Genomic DNA, 13,381 nt, shown 5'->3' on the forward strand with positions numbered 1-13,381 from the left:
GGACAACTGCAAAATACCGGACAAATAAAAGGGGATTGTTATTCTCTGTTTTAGACACAGGGTGGCATCATAACTCCACAAGATGCACAGAATTATGAGTTCATTACCTTAGGCTACATTTCAAAGGAAGAAACTGGTAAAACCACCACTGACCACTTCACCGCATGCATTAAATACTACTGAGCCACCCACTTAAGAAATAGCAACCTACTGTGTTTATCACATGACGTAGGCTTCAAGTGTAGGGTAGAGATATCCTGGGGTTAAAAAGGCGTTGCAAAAGGTTATCTTTTCAGACGCTTTCTAAACTGGTGAGCAAGTAACTTTTTTGCAAATTATCTGGATAGAAATGGGCAAAATGGTCAATTCTGTCATGTGATGGTATTCATCATTCTCAGCTTTAAAATGATACGATTAGGCAATTTGTGGGAGAAACCAAAATGTCCCTTTGAGAAAAAGTTCCATCTTTTGCTCACAGAGGAGGGAAGATAGGCAGTATGTTGTGTTCCCTTCTGTCTCATGCACTTTCTGGGGGCCTTCCTTCCTTCCATGTGTTGTGTGTGCCCTGCGTTACCTCTTCTCCTTTTTTCCCTTGTTCCTTTCTTCTTCCAACATTGGAACAAATGGAGAGCCCCCAGATGCCGCCTTCCCTCCTTCCTTACTTTTTCCAACACGAGGAAGGAGAGAGAGAGAAGGATCACTGGAATAGTGGCAAAGAAAGAGCTTCCCTTCTTCTCCTCCTTCAGTTGACCCCAAGGGCCATCTAGTCCAACCCCTTTCTTTCTGCCATGTAGCAAAAGCACAATCAAAGCAGCCCCTACAGATGGCCATCCTGCCTCTGAAAACCTCATCATCATCATGGCACATGCCATTCTGGCACAAGCCAGTAAAAGTGATTCCAGCGGTGATCAGCACACTGTGCCTAAAGACCTTGGCATGAACTAAAAAACAATTGGCACTGACAAAATTACCAACTGTCAGCTACAAAAGGCCACCCTACTCGGAACTGCACGCATTATTTGCCAATACATCACGCAGTCCTAGACACTTAGGAAGTGTCCGACATGTGATCAAATATAAAAGCCAGCATAATTATCTTGTTTGCTGTGTACTAATCTTGTTCTGTATCTAATAATAATAATAATAATAATAATAATAATAATAATAATGAAAATGAAAATATGTTCCTTGTTTGCAAGTGTTAATACCTGTTTAATTGTGTAGTCCTTACTTTGAAAGTAGTCATTGTGCTCCAGAAACTTTGTTTTTGTGCCCACAAACTATGTTAAATTGGTGGAGACTCTACAAGACAGTCAATCATTGAGAAACTAGAGCAAAACATGATGTAGCAGGATGTTCCTCCTGCAAAGACAAAGTTTTTGCAGTTTAATAAAAAAAATCCATGTGTTTATGATAGAGTCAATTAGGAAATTACATTTATAACCCAGGAACAAAAATCATAGTCCAGGAGAAGAAGTGTTTCTTTTCGCAAAGAAAACAGGGAAGGGACAGTGGGCGGGAACAACTTTCTACAATGCGATGGCAAATCCACTGAGAACTCCTGAATAAAATGGATAGTTTGCTAGTGTGTGATGGAGGTAGGAAAATCATCAATTTAATTTCAAAACAGAGTATGCCTGAGCTGTATGGTAAACCTACTCTTCCAAACACTTGACATGTTCAGTGGGATGCAGTCTTGATGAGCGAGTATTCTTTGTTGAAGATAACTGTATGAAATTCAGGCAGATGTCATATGTTGAGAGGCGAACTTAAAGGCACTTTCACACACAATAGTCTGGATGGTGTAGTAGTTTGAGCATTGGGCTAAGACTTTGGAGACCTGGGTTCAAATCAACACTCAGTCATTTGATCCCAGAGTTACTTTGGTCAAGTCACACTTTCTCAGCCTCTGAGAAAGGCAATGGCAAACTCCCTCTGAAGAAATCTTGCCAAGAAAACCCCATGACATTTTTTAGGATAATAATTTGGGGCTTTGTAACATGAGGCTGGCAAACGAATTGCAGCAGTATAAGCACGCGTATTGTTGACAATTATCAGATGATATTATGTGCGTCCAGCTACAGTTTGTCTACCCTCTGGAAGACACACACTAACAGTAACAGCATCTTACACACGTACAAAACAGTTCGGTATTTGGAGAGATGTTATTGACCGTGGGCAAAAAGATAACACGCATGTAACATGAGGACTACCCTCTCCCTTGGTTTGCACACAATTTGAAGTACCATGCTCAAGTATTGGAGACTTGAAGCTTGCACTACTGATTACAAATCACAAAGAGAAATCCCAATGCAGAATTATGTATGGTGAGAGCCAAGATTTCCTTAGGCTAGAGTTTCTGTATGAATTACCCAATTCCTATGAATTATTCAGTTTACAGTTCTTCACATTTCTGCCTTCATTTCCAAGTCTATAGAATTTAAATCTGATGACCCTGAGGAAAGTTTGGAAATGATCCCTGGAAAAAAATTATTTCCTACCCTAATTGGTAAAAAAGTAATGGCAACTATTTTAAAAGTTGCTATCATTAAATGAAAGTTATGCAAATGATTGGAGTAAAGAATAGCATTCCATATGCTTTAATTCACTATTTTTGGAGTAATTTAAGAACAATTTAATTTGTCCATTGGTACAGGGTGTCTAAATTACCATGTTTATGTGGGGTGAAAGTGACACACAGACTGTTGCTGGTCAGTGCTGGGGAGCAGCACATTTACTGGTGTTTGTGAGGAGTGAGAGAGACCCACAGATTGTTATTAGTTGGTGTTGGGGGAGAGAGAACCACGGTGTTAAGTAAATGTCTCAAAGTGCTGCTGGTACACGTGAAAATAGATTGCATGTCAGTACAGACACAAGTATCTAAAAACATGGCCTGTCATAATTTCACATGTATTTTGATTTTTGATCACTGATTGCTGGGCAATACCATTTTTCAGACATATTGTTAGCTAAGAATCACTACAGGAAAGACTGATGAAGAATATATACAGTGGAACCTCTACTTAAGAGCATTCCAACTTTTAAGTTAAGTTAAGAGTTTTAAGTTTTAAGTTAAGAGTCATCACTTGGCCCGGGTTTTGCTTTGCTATACAAGCAGCATTTTGCGTTAAGACTTAGTGCCATGGGGAGCACTAGCACCACAGTACAGGAGTTTAGGTCTTCAAGGAAGCAACCTCCGTGTCTCGTGCTTTCATTCATTTTGGGATATTGCTGTCTGCTTTGATCTTGTCCATGTTGAGGAACTTTAAGTTAGTTGATTTTGTGTGTTTTTTATTCCTGGTATGTTTGGCTTCATGAAGAGAGAGAGGGAGAGGGAGCAAGAGAGGGAGGGAGGCTGAGCTGAATACAGTATGAAGAAAATGATGCTCCTGTCTCTTCACTGTGTGCTTTGTGCTTCCTTGCCACAACTTTGTGCTTCTACCATTATAAAGGTGATCATTTTTGTTGTTGTTGCATTTATACATTATTTGTTATTTATAAATTACCTTTTTATTCAGAAACACATAAAAATGGGGAGGGTCAGCAGGAACAAATTAATAGTATTTCAATGCATTTCAATGGGAAAATTCATTTTGAGATAAGAGCATTTTGAGTTAAGAGCTCAATCACAGAATGAATTAATCTCTTAAGTCAGGGTATCACTGCACAACAAATAACAGTTGGTATAGTGGATAGCAGTACAACGGTTCTGGCCCAGTTTACCTGTCTGAATATATCTCCTGTTATGAACCATCAGGAAGTATAAAATCATCTGGAAAGGCCTTGCTCTCGACAGGGCCTTCTCAGCAGTGCCCCCCCCCCATCTGTGGAATTCCGTCCCCAGGGACATCAGACTGGCCACCTCCCTCCTGTCTTTTAGAAGAAAACTCGAGACTTGGCTATGGGACTAAGCATTCAACCATTGAAAAGAAGATTTAAGCAACTCATGATAATGAATTGACCCGGACCTGGATTTGGATTTTAATTGGCGTGTTTTAATCGATTGTTTAATTGACTGTTTTTAATTAATTGTTTTTTTTAATTAACTGTTTTAATTCATTGTTTAATGCTTTTAATTGTATTGTTGAATGTTTACAACTGTGACAGCACCAGATGGTGCTTGCTGCGAGGTCGCCCTGAGTCCCCCCTCGGGGGTGAGAAGAGCGGGTTAGAAATGCAGGAAATAAATAAATAAATAAATAACTGGATTGCTTAAGGAAGACAGGGTTCACAGTTTCCCAGCTGGACAAGGATTTGTTGTATCTGCATTTCACATAAAATAAAACTAAACTCACACGACAACTGTAAGATATAGGACAGTTGTTTTGTTTTGCATGTTGTCCTACAGTGGATGGGGGGAACATGTTTGTTTAACTTCATGGACACTGAGTCCCAGCAGAGGCTTGCTTCATGAATAAGCCATATTAATTATTTCAATGTCTGTATAATGAGAATATTACTGTTGTTTTGCAATATGCTTTCTTTATCTCAGTTATTTATGAATGTCTTAAAGTCATAGGATGAAGACAGGAAATACGTAGAATTATGTGTCAGCGAAATATCACAGAAAGTAGTAACAGGGAACTCAGATAATGACAGTTGCTGAGCTCCCAGAAAGAAGCAAAAGATTAGAGGACATAGGTTAGATTTCATGATTATCTGAACAAGTATCTTAAAAGATCTCAAGGAAGCAATGAGTACTTTACCAACATTACAAATGTGTTACCAGTATTACTGCATTAAGAAATATGTAGACATCTGAATAAAAAAATATGGACAATGTGCTGCTACATGAATGCAGTTACGCCTGGTTTATCTAATCATTTATCCCCACTATTCTACAAAAGAAGTTATTGAGCCCCACAGGAGAAAGGGGCTCATGTGAACTGGGGCATTTTATCTCCACCATCATAACATCAGTTACCATCACCGTCATCATTTGAATTCATATCCCACCTTTCTCCGGTGGGGCTCTAAGGCAGCTTATGGTAATTTTTTAAAAGTTAGCTTATTTTACAAACATTCAAAAATAATTTTAAAATGTATTATTTGTAATGGTTAAACTCGTTTAAAACATAATTAATAAAATATGTAAAGGAAAGCGTATCAGTCACACACACTACTGCTACATACTTTAAATCGCAAAGCCCTGCCTAAACAAGCAAGTCTTCATCTGCGAGCCGAAAAAGTACAGGGAAGGGGCCTAATGGACCTCTTGAGGAAGGGATTTCCACTGTCAGGGAACAACCATGGAGAAAGGTTATCTGCCATGTCATGCCCAAACCTGCCCTTGAAAGCTGCTACGCAAGGGCTTCCCTCCTCCCACACCTTTAGCTACACAATGCATGTGCAAAACGAAAAGAACAGGAACCACCCTTTCTACCCAACTGCACAGTGTTTTTGAAACCATCAAAAATGTAAAGCCTAAAACGATCTTGTTCTCGCCTTGAGCTCAAAAGGGATAAAAGGGAGGGCTTTATCCAGGAAAGCAATAGATCTGCTAGGTATCACCTTCAGTTATACATTTTCCTCAGCAGTAACAGGTAGCACCAGATGGAAAGAATGTATAGGTATGTAAACTTGAGCAGGAAATGAAATGAAGCAACTGAGTAGACTGTGGGACATTCCTTATAGCTAATGAAGCAATTATAGTATCATAAAGGAACAGTCAAACAGTTTACTTCATATGACATCTACTTTGAAATTTTGTTGGTTGATGACTTTACATGCCTGACATATTTTCTTCTATACCATGGAAGTGTTGTCAAACACAGCAGCTCCTACCTTGATGATGGATAGTTCTCCAAGGGCATCACACTGAAATACATGTTTTTCCTTCCATTCTCCACCGACCCTTTGTGACACCAGCAAAGGGTACGATTGGCAAGCAAGCCAGCAGCCACAACTCTTTCTTAAAAGCCCATTTTCATTTTAAATATTTTTATGAAAAGCCTGCAGATGTGCACTGATACATATCAGTGGCGGATCGCATCTGCAGCAGTGAATCTCTCACAGAGACCCTTTCCTTTCTTAACCCTTTGATAAACTGTATCTTCCCTTGCAATACTTTGGCTGTCTTGTATTCTTTACCCTCTTCCTTATCCCTATATGTATTAAATATATATTATTAATATTATTATTTTTGCCCAAGCCAGTCATAGGGATCATTGCCTCCGTGCTGAGGAATTTCCTAGACATCTGGGGTAGGGCAAAATCCCTAGACAAAGGTGACAAATGAGGTTCATTGTGTACACATGTGGATCAGCAGTCTTTTCCGCTCTCAATTTGATATCATCAGCCATATCATCAGCCAATACAGCTGATTGTCCAGCTGACTATCTCATGGCCGCAGAAACAGGAAGCCAAAGTATGTACACTCATTTGAATTCCATTATTTCACATCCAAGATTTGATTACATAAGATCATCACCTTTTGTCTCAAGATCCCTTGAACCTGCTTTTCCCAAGGAACTTCCTCATTGCTAAGGACTAAAACAATTAAACCAATCAAGGATTCATTTCCATTTCCCAGTGTGGATAATGGACTTTCCGAGGCTTCCCTTCCTCCAGGAGGGTTGCCTTCCTGCCCCCAACATCTGATTGGCTCTCCTTGAACCAGCACCCGTCATCTCCTCTTCTCTGGCAGGGAGTCCCCACCTGTCACCGGAGTGCCAGCCAATCAGGGCACTATTTCAGGCCAGCCTCCTTGCTGGCCAGTTAGGAAAGGGAGCAGGGGAGTGGGAAGTTTGAATAGTTGTCAACTGTATAAAACCTCATGTCTACATTGCATGTTATGCTTTGTACACTTTGACATCAGCCGTAGTTGCATCCTTTCTGGCTGGAATGCTAATAAACCTCTGTGGCTGTTTTCACCTTGTGAATGTGTTCTTTGATTAGGAACTTAAGGTTTTAGCATAAATGCTTGCCAGGCATAGATCCTCCATATCCGCGGTCCTAGTCTAAATTCAACCCTGGAAGGGCAGCAATATATTCACTGCATTTTATTTATTTATTAGTCTCTATATCTTTGCCAAAAGGGCTTGCTTTTTATGCAATAGTCATCCACTGCCCTTTTACAGTGGTTGATCCTCATTTGCAATGCAGATATTCTCAAAAATATGGATGTTTCTGTATGATGCCTTAACTTGGTCCTGGACCTTTTCTTTGTACCCAATTGAGTTAAGGTCTTGAATTTCTTCCCTGTTCCATAAAACTCCTTAGCCCTTTCCCCCACAGTTTGGAATGGCTTTGGACATCCTGTTATGTAGAGGTGCAGTAATATACTGATCTGCAAATATCTGCATATATGTTCCTCCTTTTATTTTTATTTTTTAAATATGGAAGACTATTCCCCCACCCACCCCACCCATGAAAGAAAAGCAGGATAAAATAATAATAATAATAATAATAATAATAATAATAATAATAATAATAAATGTGGCATCCAGTGGCCTTCCATTTCCAAAGGAAACAGAAGGCCAGGAAACATCCCAACTTAAAATCCAATAGTTCAGTCCCATCTTAAAATACAACAGTTCCCATCCCATCTTAAAATACCCAGTTTAGCCGATTCTGTGTGAAGGGAGAGCAGTGGAATCGATTTGTGTCTAACTTCACAAGTCTCCCATTTCTTTACAGTTTAAAAACAAAATCCACTGAAAGCAGTCCTGTGTCACTTCATGGGCTCTGTGGGACTCTTTCTTTAAAAGAAAGAGAAACAATAAGGTGACGCCTACCCCCTCTTGTGGGATGAGGTTATAGTTTGTAATACACACACACACACACACATATATATCTTTATTTTTGTATCTCACCTCCATCTCTCCAAAGGGACTAGGGGTGGCTTACATGGGCTGGTGCAAATCAGTTGTGAGGACAGGGCTGATGGATAAAGTGCAAATTCCAGATGACAAAATTAGGGATAGTAGATCTCTATATCTCTGGGTAGGGAACGACAGGAAAGTGCAAGGGCTAGATTTTGAGTCATAGCTGGAGCCAACATTTTCTGGGAACCATCTAATCAAAAGCATAATGGAACATCCATGTTTTTAGATCTTTGCAAAAGATGGACTAGGTGGGTACCAGACCGTGATGGATCCAGAAAATCGGTACGCCAACTTGAGCTAAGAGGAGAGGTGGGTAACAAATAAAAAATAAACTTATGACATTGTTAATTTAGTAATTCACCTGGTGGAGAAAAGGCCAAACACAGCAACTAATCCAAATAGGCCATCTAGATTTCATGATGAATGTGCTTTGTCAGCAACATTGCACACATTTTTAATAACTGCACTGACTTGCATGATGTTTTTTGGACACAATTCAAATAGTTAAGTGTAGAGCTATGGATGCTTGAATCAGTTCAGATTTTTGCAGTTTATGCATCACACAGCATGACCCACCTTAAAGGATTATGAAAGTGGCAGTTGAATATATTGGTTTGGGTGTCTGTCAAAGGTTCTCTGCTCCTGCTCTGCAATTTGGTAGCACATCTGAACAGCTAACTCTTTTTAATTTGTAATGAAATTGCCTGCAATAAAAAACCCCTTATGCCAAATTAAACTACTCTTGAATATGCAGCAAAAACTTTGGCAGTTTATAATCATGGGCTATGTAGTCTTGTAAGGCATTTGCTCTTTTCTGCCAAAGAGTGCTGGTGTCTCACCAAGCTAGTTAGTCCAGGATTCCAGGATTCCATGTTACTGAGTCACTGTACCTAAAGTGTTGTCAAACTGCACTAATTGCACAGTGTAGATGCACCCTTTGCTAATGGAGTGCAATATTCTTTTGTATTTTGATTCAGTAAACTGTAAACAGTAAACTGCCAACCTAGCAGTTCGAAAACATGCAAATGTGAGTAGATCAATAGGTACCACTCCAGTGGGAAGGTAACAGTGCTCCATGCAGTCATGCTGGCCACATGACCTTAGAGGTGTCTATGGACAACACCGGCTCTTCGGCTTAGAAATGGAGATGAGCACCACACCCCAGAGTCAGACATGACTGGACTTAATGTCAGGGGCCAATCTTTACCTTTTTAAACATAGGGTAAGAAAATGGAATTTGAATTGTGTCCAAAAAAAATCCTGCAGCTATAGTTTTTCAATAAATATCTCATATAATCTAAACCAATTCAACATAGTTTGTGGCAGCCACAAAAAAAAATGAAGTTTCTGGGGTATAACTACTTTCAAAGTTAAGTATTGCACAATTAAATAGGAAACAACACTTTCAAAGAAGAATAACGATACGTTGTATGTTCCAGAGCAGGCAAACCAGACAATCTCCACATCAACACTGGCAAAGAAACAGCAAGAAAATCTGTTTACCCACAAGCATAAACACATGACATTTATTAGAAACACTTTCTCATTAGATCACCAGACTGGACCAACAGAAAACACTAGCAGCGTTTGGTGGGCATTGACCTTGTGTTTGGGAGTTGTAGTTCACCTACATCCAGAGAGCACTGTGGACTCAAGCAATGATGGATCTGGACCAAACTTGGCACAAATATTCCATATGCCCAAATATGAACACAGATAGAGTTTGGGAGAAATAGATCTTGGCATTTGGGAGTTGTAGTTACTGGGATTTATAGTTCACCTACAATCAAAGACCATTCTGAATGAACCCCACGAATGACAGAACTGGGGCAGACTTCCCACACAGAATCCTCATGACCAACAGAAAATACTTAAGGCTATCCAGTCCAACTCCCTTCACCAGGGCAAAAAAAGTAATCAAAGCCCTCCTGACAGAGAGCCATCCCGCGGGGACGAGAGATAGGGCCTTCTCGGTGGTGGCGCCTCGGCTGTGGAACACCCTTCCTGTGGACATCAGGCTAGCTCCCTCCCTGTTGATATTCCGCAGGAAATTAAAGACCTGGCTGTTTAAGAAGGCATTTGAACAAGAAGTGCAATGATTGATAATTTGACCATAGGAATGGAACAACGAAAATATTATCAGATTGTGGGTTTGACGATGAGACGACATGGAATGGCTTTTGTAGTAATGTTGATGTTTTTGATTAGGATGTTTTTGATAATGATGAATTATGGATTATTTTTACACTATGTCTTGTATTTTGCACCTGTTTTTCTATGTTGTACACCGCAATGAGTCGCCCCTGGGCTGAGAATTGCGGTATATAAGCGCAGTAAATAAATAAATATTTATTTATTTATTTATTAACTTTATTTGTACCCCGCTACCGTCTCCCCAAGGGACTCGGTGCGGCTTACATGAGGCCGAGCCCAAACACAACAACAAAAGCAATAAAACATCAATACAAGCAATTAAAAAACATAGACAAAAGTACACAACATTATCAAAAAAGCAACACATAATTAAAAACAGTGGGAAGGCCCAATGTAGAGTTAAAATTGGGCCATGAAACGAAAGGTGATACTGGTGTTTGTGGAGGGCATACAAGCAGACTCAGGGAAATGTAAAGTGCTTTGAAGGACAGAGTGCTATGGGATCATCATTCCGGGAAGGCACACTGGAACAGTCACGTCTTCAAGCTCCTCCTGAAGACTGCCAGAGTTGGAGCCTGTCTGATATCTTTAGGGAGTGAGTTCCAGAGTCGAGGGGCCACCACTGAAAAGGCCCTCTCCCTCATCCCCACCAAACGCACCTGCGATGCTGGTGGGATCGAGAGCAGGGCCTCTCCAGAAGATTGAAGGGATCGTGTGGGTTCGTATACAGAGATGCGATCACGTAGGTAGGCAGGTCTCAAACCGTTCAGGGCTTTGTAGGTAAGAACTTGAACCTTGAATTGGGTCTGGTAGATGAATGGCAGCCAGTGGAGCTCCTTGAACAGGCGGAGCCCCAGTTAACAACCTGGCTGTTGCCCGTTGGATCATCTGAAATTTCCGGGCTGTTTTCAAGGGCAGCCCCACGTAGAGTGCATTGCAGTAATCCAGTCTAGAGGTGACTAAGGCATGGACCACCTTGGCCAGATCCGCCTTCCCGAGGTATGGTCGCAGTTGACGCACAAGTTTTAGTTGTGCAAAGGCCCTCCCGGCCACCACTGACGCCTGAGCCTCATATATAGATATATATGATTCACACACACACAGATAAAGTATTATAGATTTGAAAGAGACCCCTTTAAAAGGACAATTGTATGTTGCATGTTCCAGAGTAGGAAAACCAGACAATCTCCACATCAACACTGACAAAGAAATAGCAAGAAATACTAGGTTCTTGTGGGTTTTTTCGGGCTATAGGGCCATGTTCTAGAGGCATTTCTCCTGACGTTTTGCCTGCACCTATGGGTCACACCGTCTACAGAAAACCCAAACACACAGATAGATATCTACATAAAAACTCCAGCCATCACCCAAGTCAAAAAAGAAGCACCATTAAAGACTTGGCAGACTTGGCAGACTTGGTGAAAAAAGAATATGCGAACCCCACCTCCTCCAAGATGAACTGAACCACCTAAGCTGGGCTTACAGGCCAACGGATACTCCACCTAAGATATCAGAAGAGCTGCAAGACCGAGAACAAGCCACGAGAATAAAGACGAAGATCCACCCAGAGGAAAAGTGTTCCTGTCATACATCAAGAGAACCACTGACCGCATAGGGAAGCTGATGAGGAAACACAACATACAAACAATCTACAAACCCATCAAGAAAATCCAACAAATGCTACGTTCAGCAAAGGACAAGAAGGATCCTCTCACCTCTGCAGGAGTCTACTGTATACCATGCAGCTGTGGACAAGTCTACATAGGGACCACCAAACGCAGCACCCAGACACGCATCAAGGAACATGAAAGGCACTGCAGACTACTTCAACCAGAGAAGTCAGCCATAGCAGAGCACCTGATGAACCAGCCTGGACACAGCATATTATTTGAGAACACAGAAATGCTGGACCACTCCAACAACCACCATGTCAGACTACACAGAGAAGCCATTGAAATCCACAAGCATGTGGACAATTTCAACAGAAAGGAGGAGACCGTGAAAATGAACAAAATCTGGCTACCAGTATTAAAAAAACTCTAAAATTACAACAGCAAAACAGCAGAGAGGAAACAACCAGGCACATCTTAACACCTCTCAACAAAAGATTTTCCCAGGCTCAGCCAGGCCTTCAAATGCTAATGAAGGTGGTCAGTTGAAACATTCACACCTAGCTCCAGCAGAGAAGAGCTCTTTGCCCCACCCCAGCCATTCCACAGATATATAAACCCATTGTCCTAATTCCAACAGACCTCACTACCTCTGAGGATGCTTGCCATAGATGCAGGCGAAACGTCAGAAGAAATGCCTCTAGAACATGGCCCTATAGCCCGGAAAAACCCACAAGAACCTAGTGATTCCAGCCATGAAAGCCTTCGACAATAGCAAGAAATACTGTTTACCCACAAGCATAAAGACATCAATTAGAAATCAGCACTTTCTAATTACTTTATTTTCCATATCACCAGACTGGGCCACAGCAACGCGTGGCAGGGGACCGCTAGTGGTAATAAGATAATTAAGGCGGAGGAGAGGATGTCAATATGGGCTCAGCTACACCTGCGTCCCTTCCGGTCACGCGCAGGCAAAACGTCACGGCTCCCAAAAAAAAACAGCTGAACAGGATGGAGCAAACCGGGAAGCCCTTTGCGCATGCGCTGTTGCGGCCTCGCGGCTCCTTCTCACCTGCGCATGCGTCACCGCCCTCTCACTTCCTTCCCAGTCTCCCTCCGCTTCTTCCTCCTTCCCAACTCCAGGGCCGGGTGCGGCCGTGACGTCACGGGAGCTGAGCGGAAGCGGAAGAGCAGCGTGGTTTCCCTTTTCGCCCGGCGGTGGGACTGGGTCGCGGAAGTAGCCGAGGACTCGGGATTTTTTTAGTGTTTCTTCTTGCCTTTCTCAGCGGAGGGCCTGAATATATATACATATTTCTTTGGAGCGGACTCTTAGGAGGCTTCCTTTCCTCTTCGGCTCTTCGCCGCCCTCCCTGACAGCTCCGCCCATCATGGCGGCCACGTCCAACTTGCAGGTGAGCATTTCCCCGTCGAAACCCAGGTCGCGCCTGGGAGAGGCCTGGTCACGGTGTGGCTGCGAGTTGGAGCAGAGGAGAGGCCTAGCTTGAGGGCAAGCCCAGCTCGAAGCTTATTTCATCCTGAACTTAAGCCCCTTCCACACAGCTGAATAAAACCCCTGCTTTGAACTGGGATATATGGCAGTGTGGACTCAGACAACCCACTTCAAAGCAGATATTGTGGGACTTTCTGCCTTGATATTCTGAGTAATATGGCTGTGTGCCTTGATTATCAAACTCCTGCCGCCTTATGTAATCACAAAGATGCCGCTAACTAGGCAATCCTCCTCCAAACGGGTCAGACTACATCTCTCACCCCATTAACCGGTTGTTC

At 41.9% G+C, this 13,381-nt stretch overlaps 1 protein-coding gene across 1 annotated transcript in view; it reads left to right on the forward strand.

Moving 5' to 3' along the window:
- Positions 1–12,712: 12,712 nt before the first annotated feature.
- The window catches only part of VPS4B (vacuolar protein sorting 4 homolog B), a 29,872-nt gene continuing 29,203 nt past the window's right edge, over positions 12,713–13,381 (forward strand). Inside the window, exon 1 of the mRNA XM_060774720.2 lies at positions 12,713–13,005. Coding sequence (XP_060630703.1) covers positions 12,982–13,005 — 24 coding nt within the window. The 5' untranslated portion in view covers positions 12,713–12,981. The remainder of the gene's footprint in view (positions 13,006–13,381) is intronic.

The sequence above is a fragment of the Anolis sagrei genome, chromosome 4, assembly GCF_037176765.1.
Source record: "Anolis sagrei isolate rAnoSag1 chromosome 4, rAnoSag1.mat, whole genome shotgun sequence".
Classification (NCBI taxonomy): Eukaryota; Metazoa; Chordata; class Lepidosauria; order Squamata; family Dactyloidae; genus Anolis; species Anolis sagrei.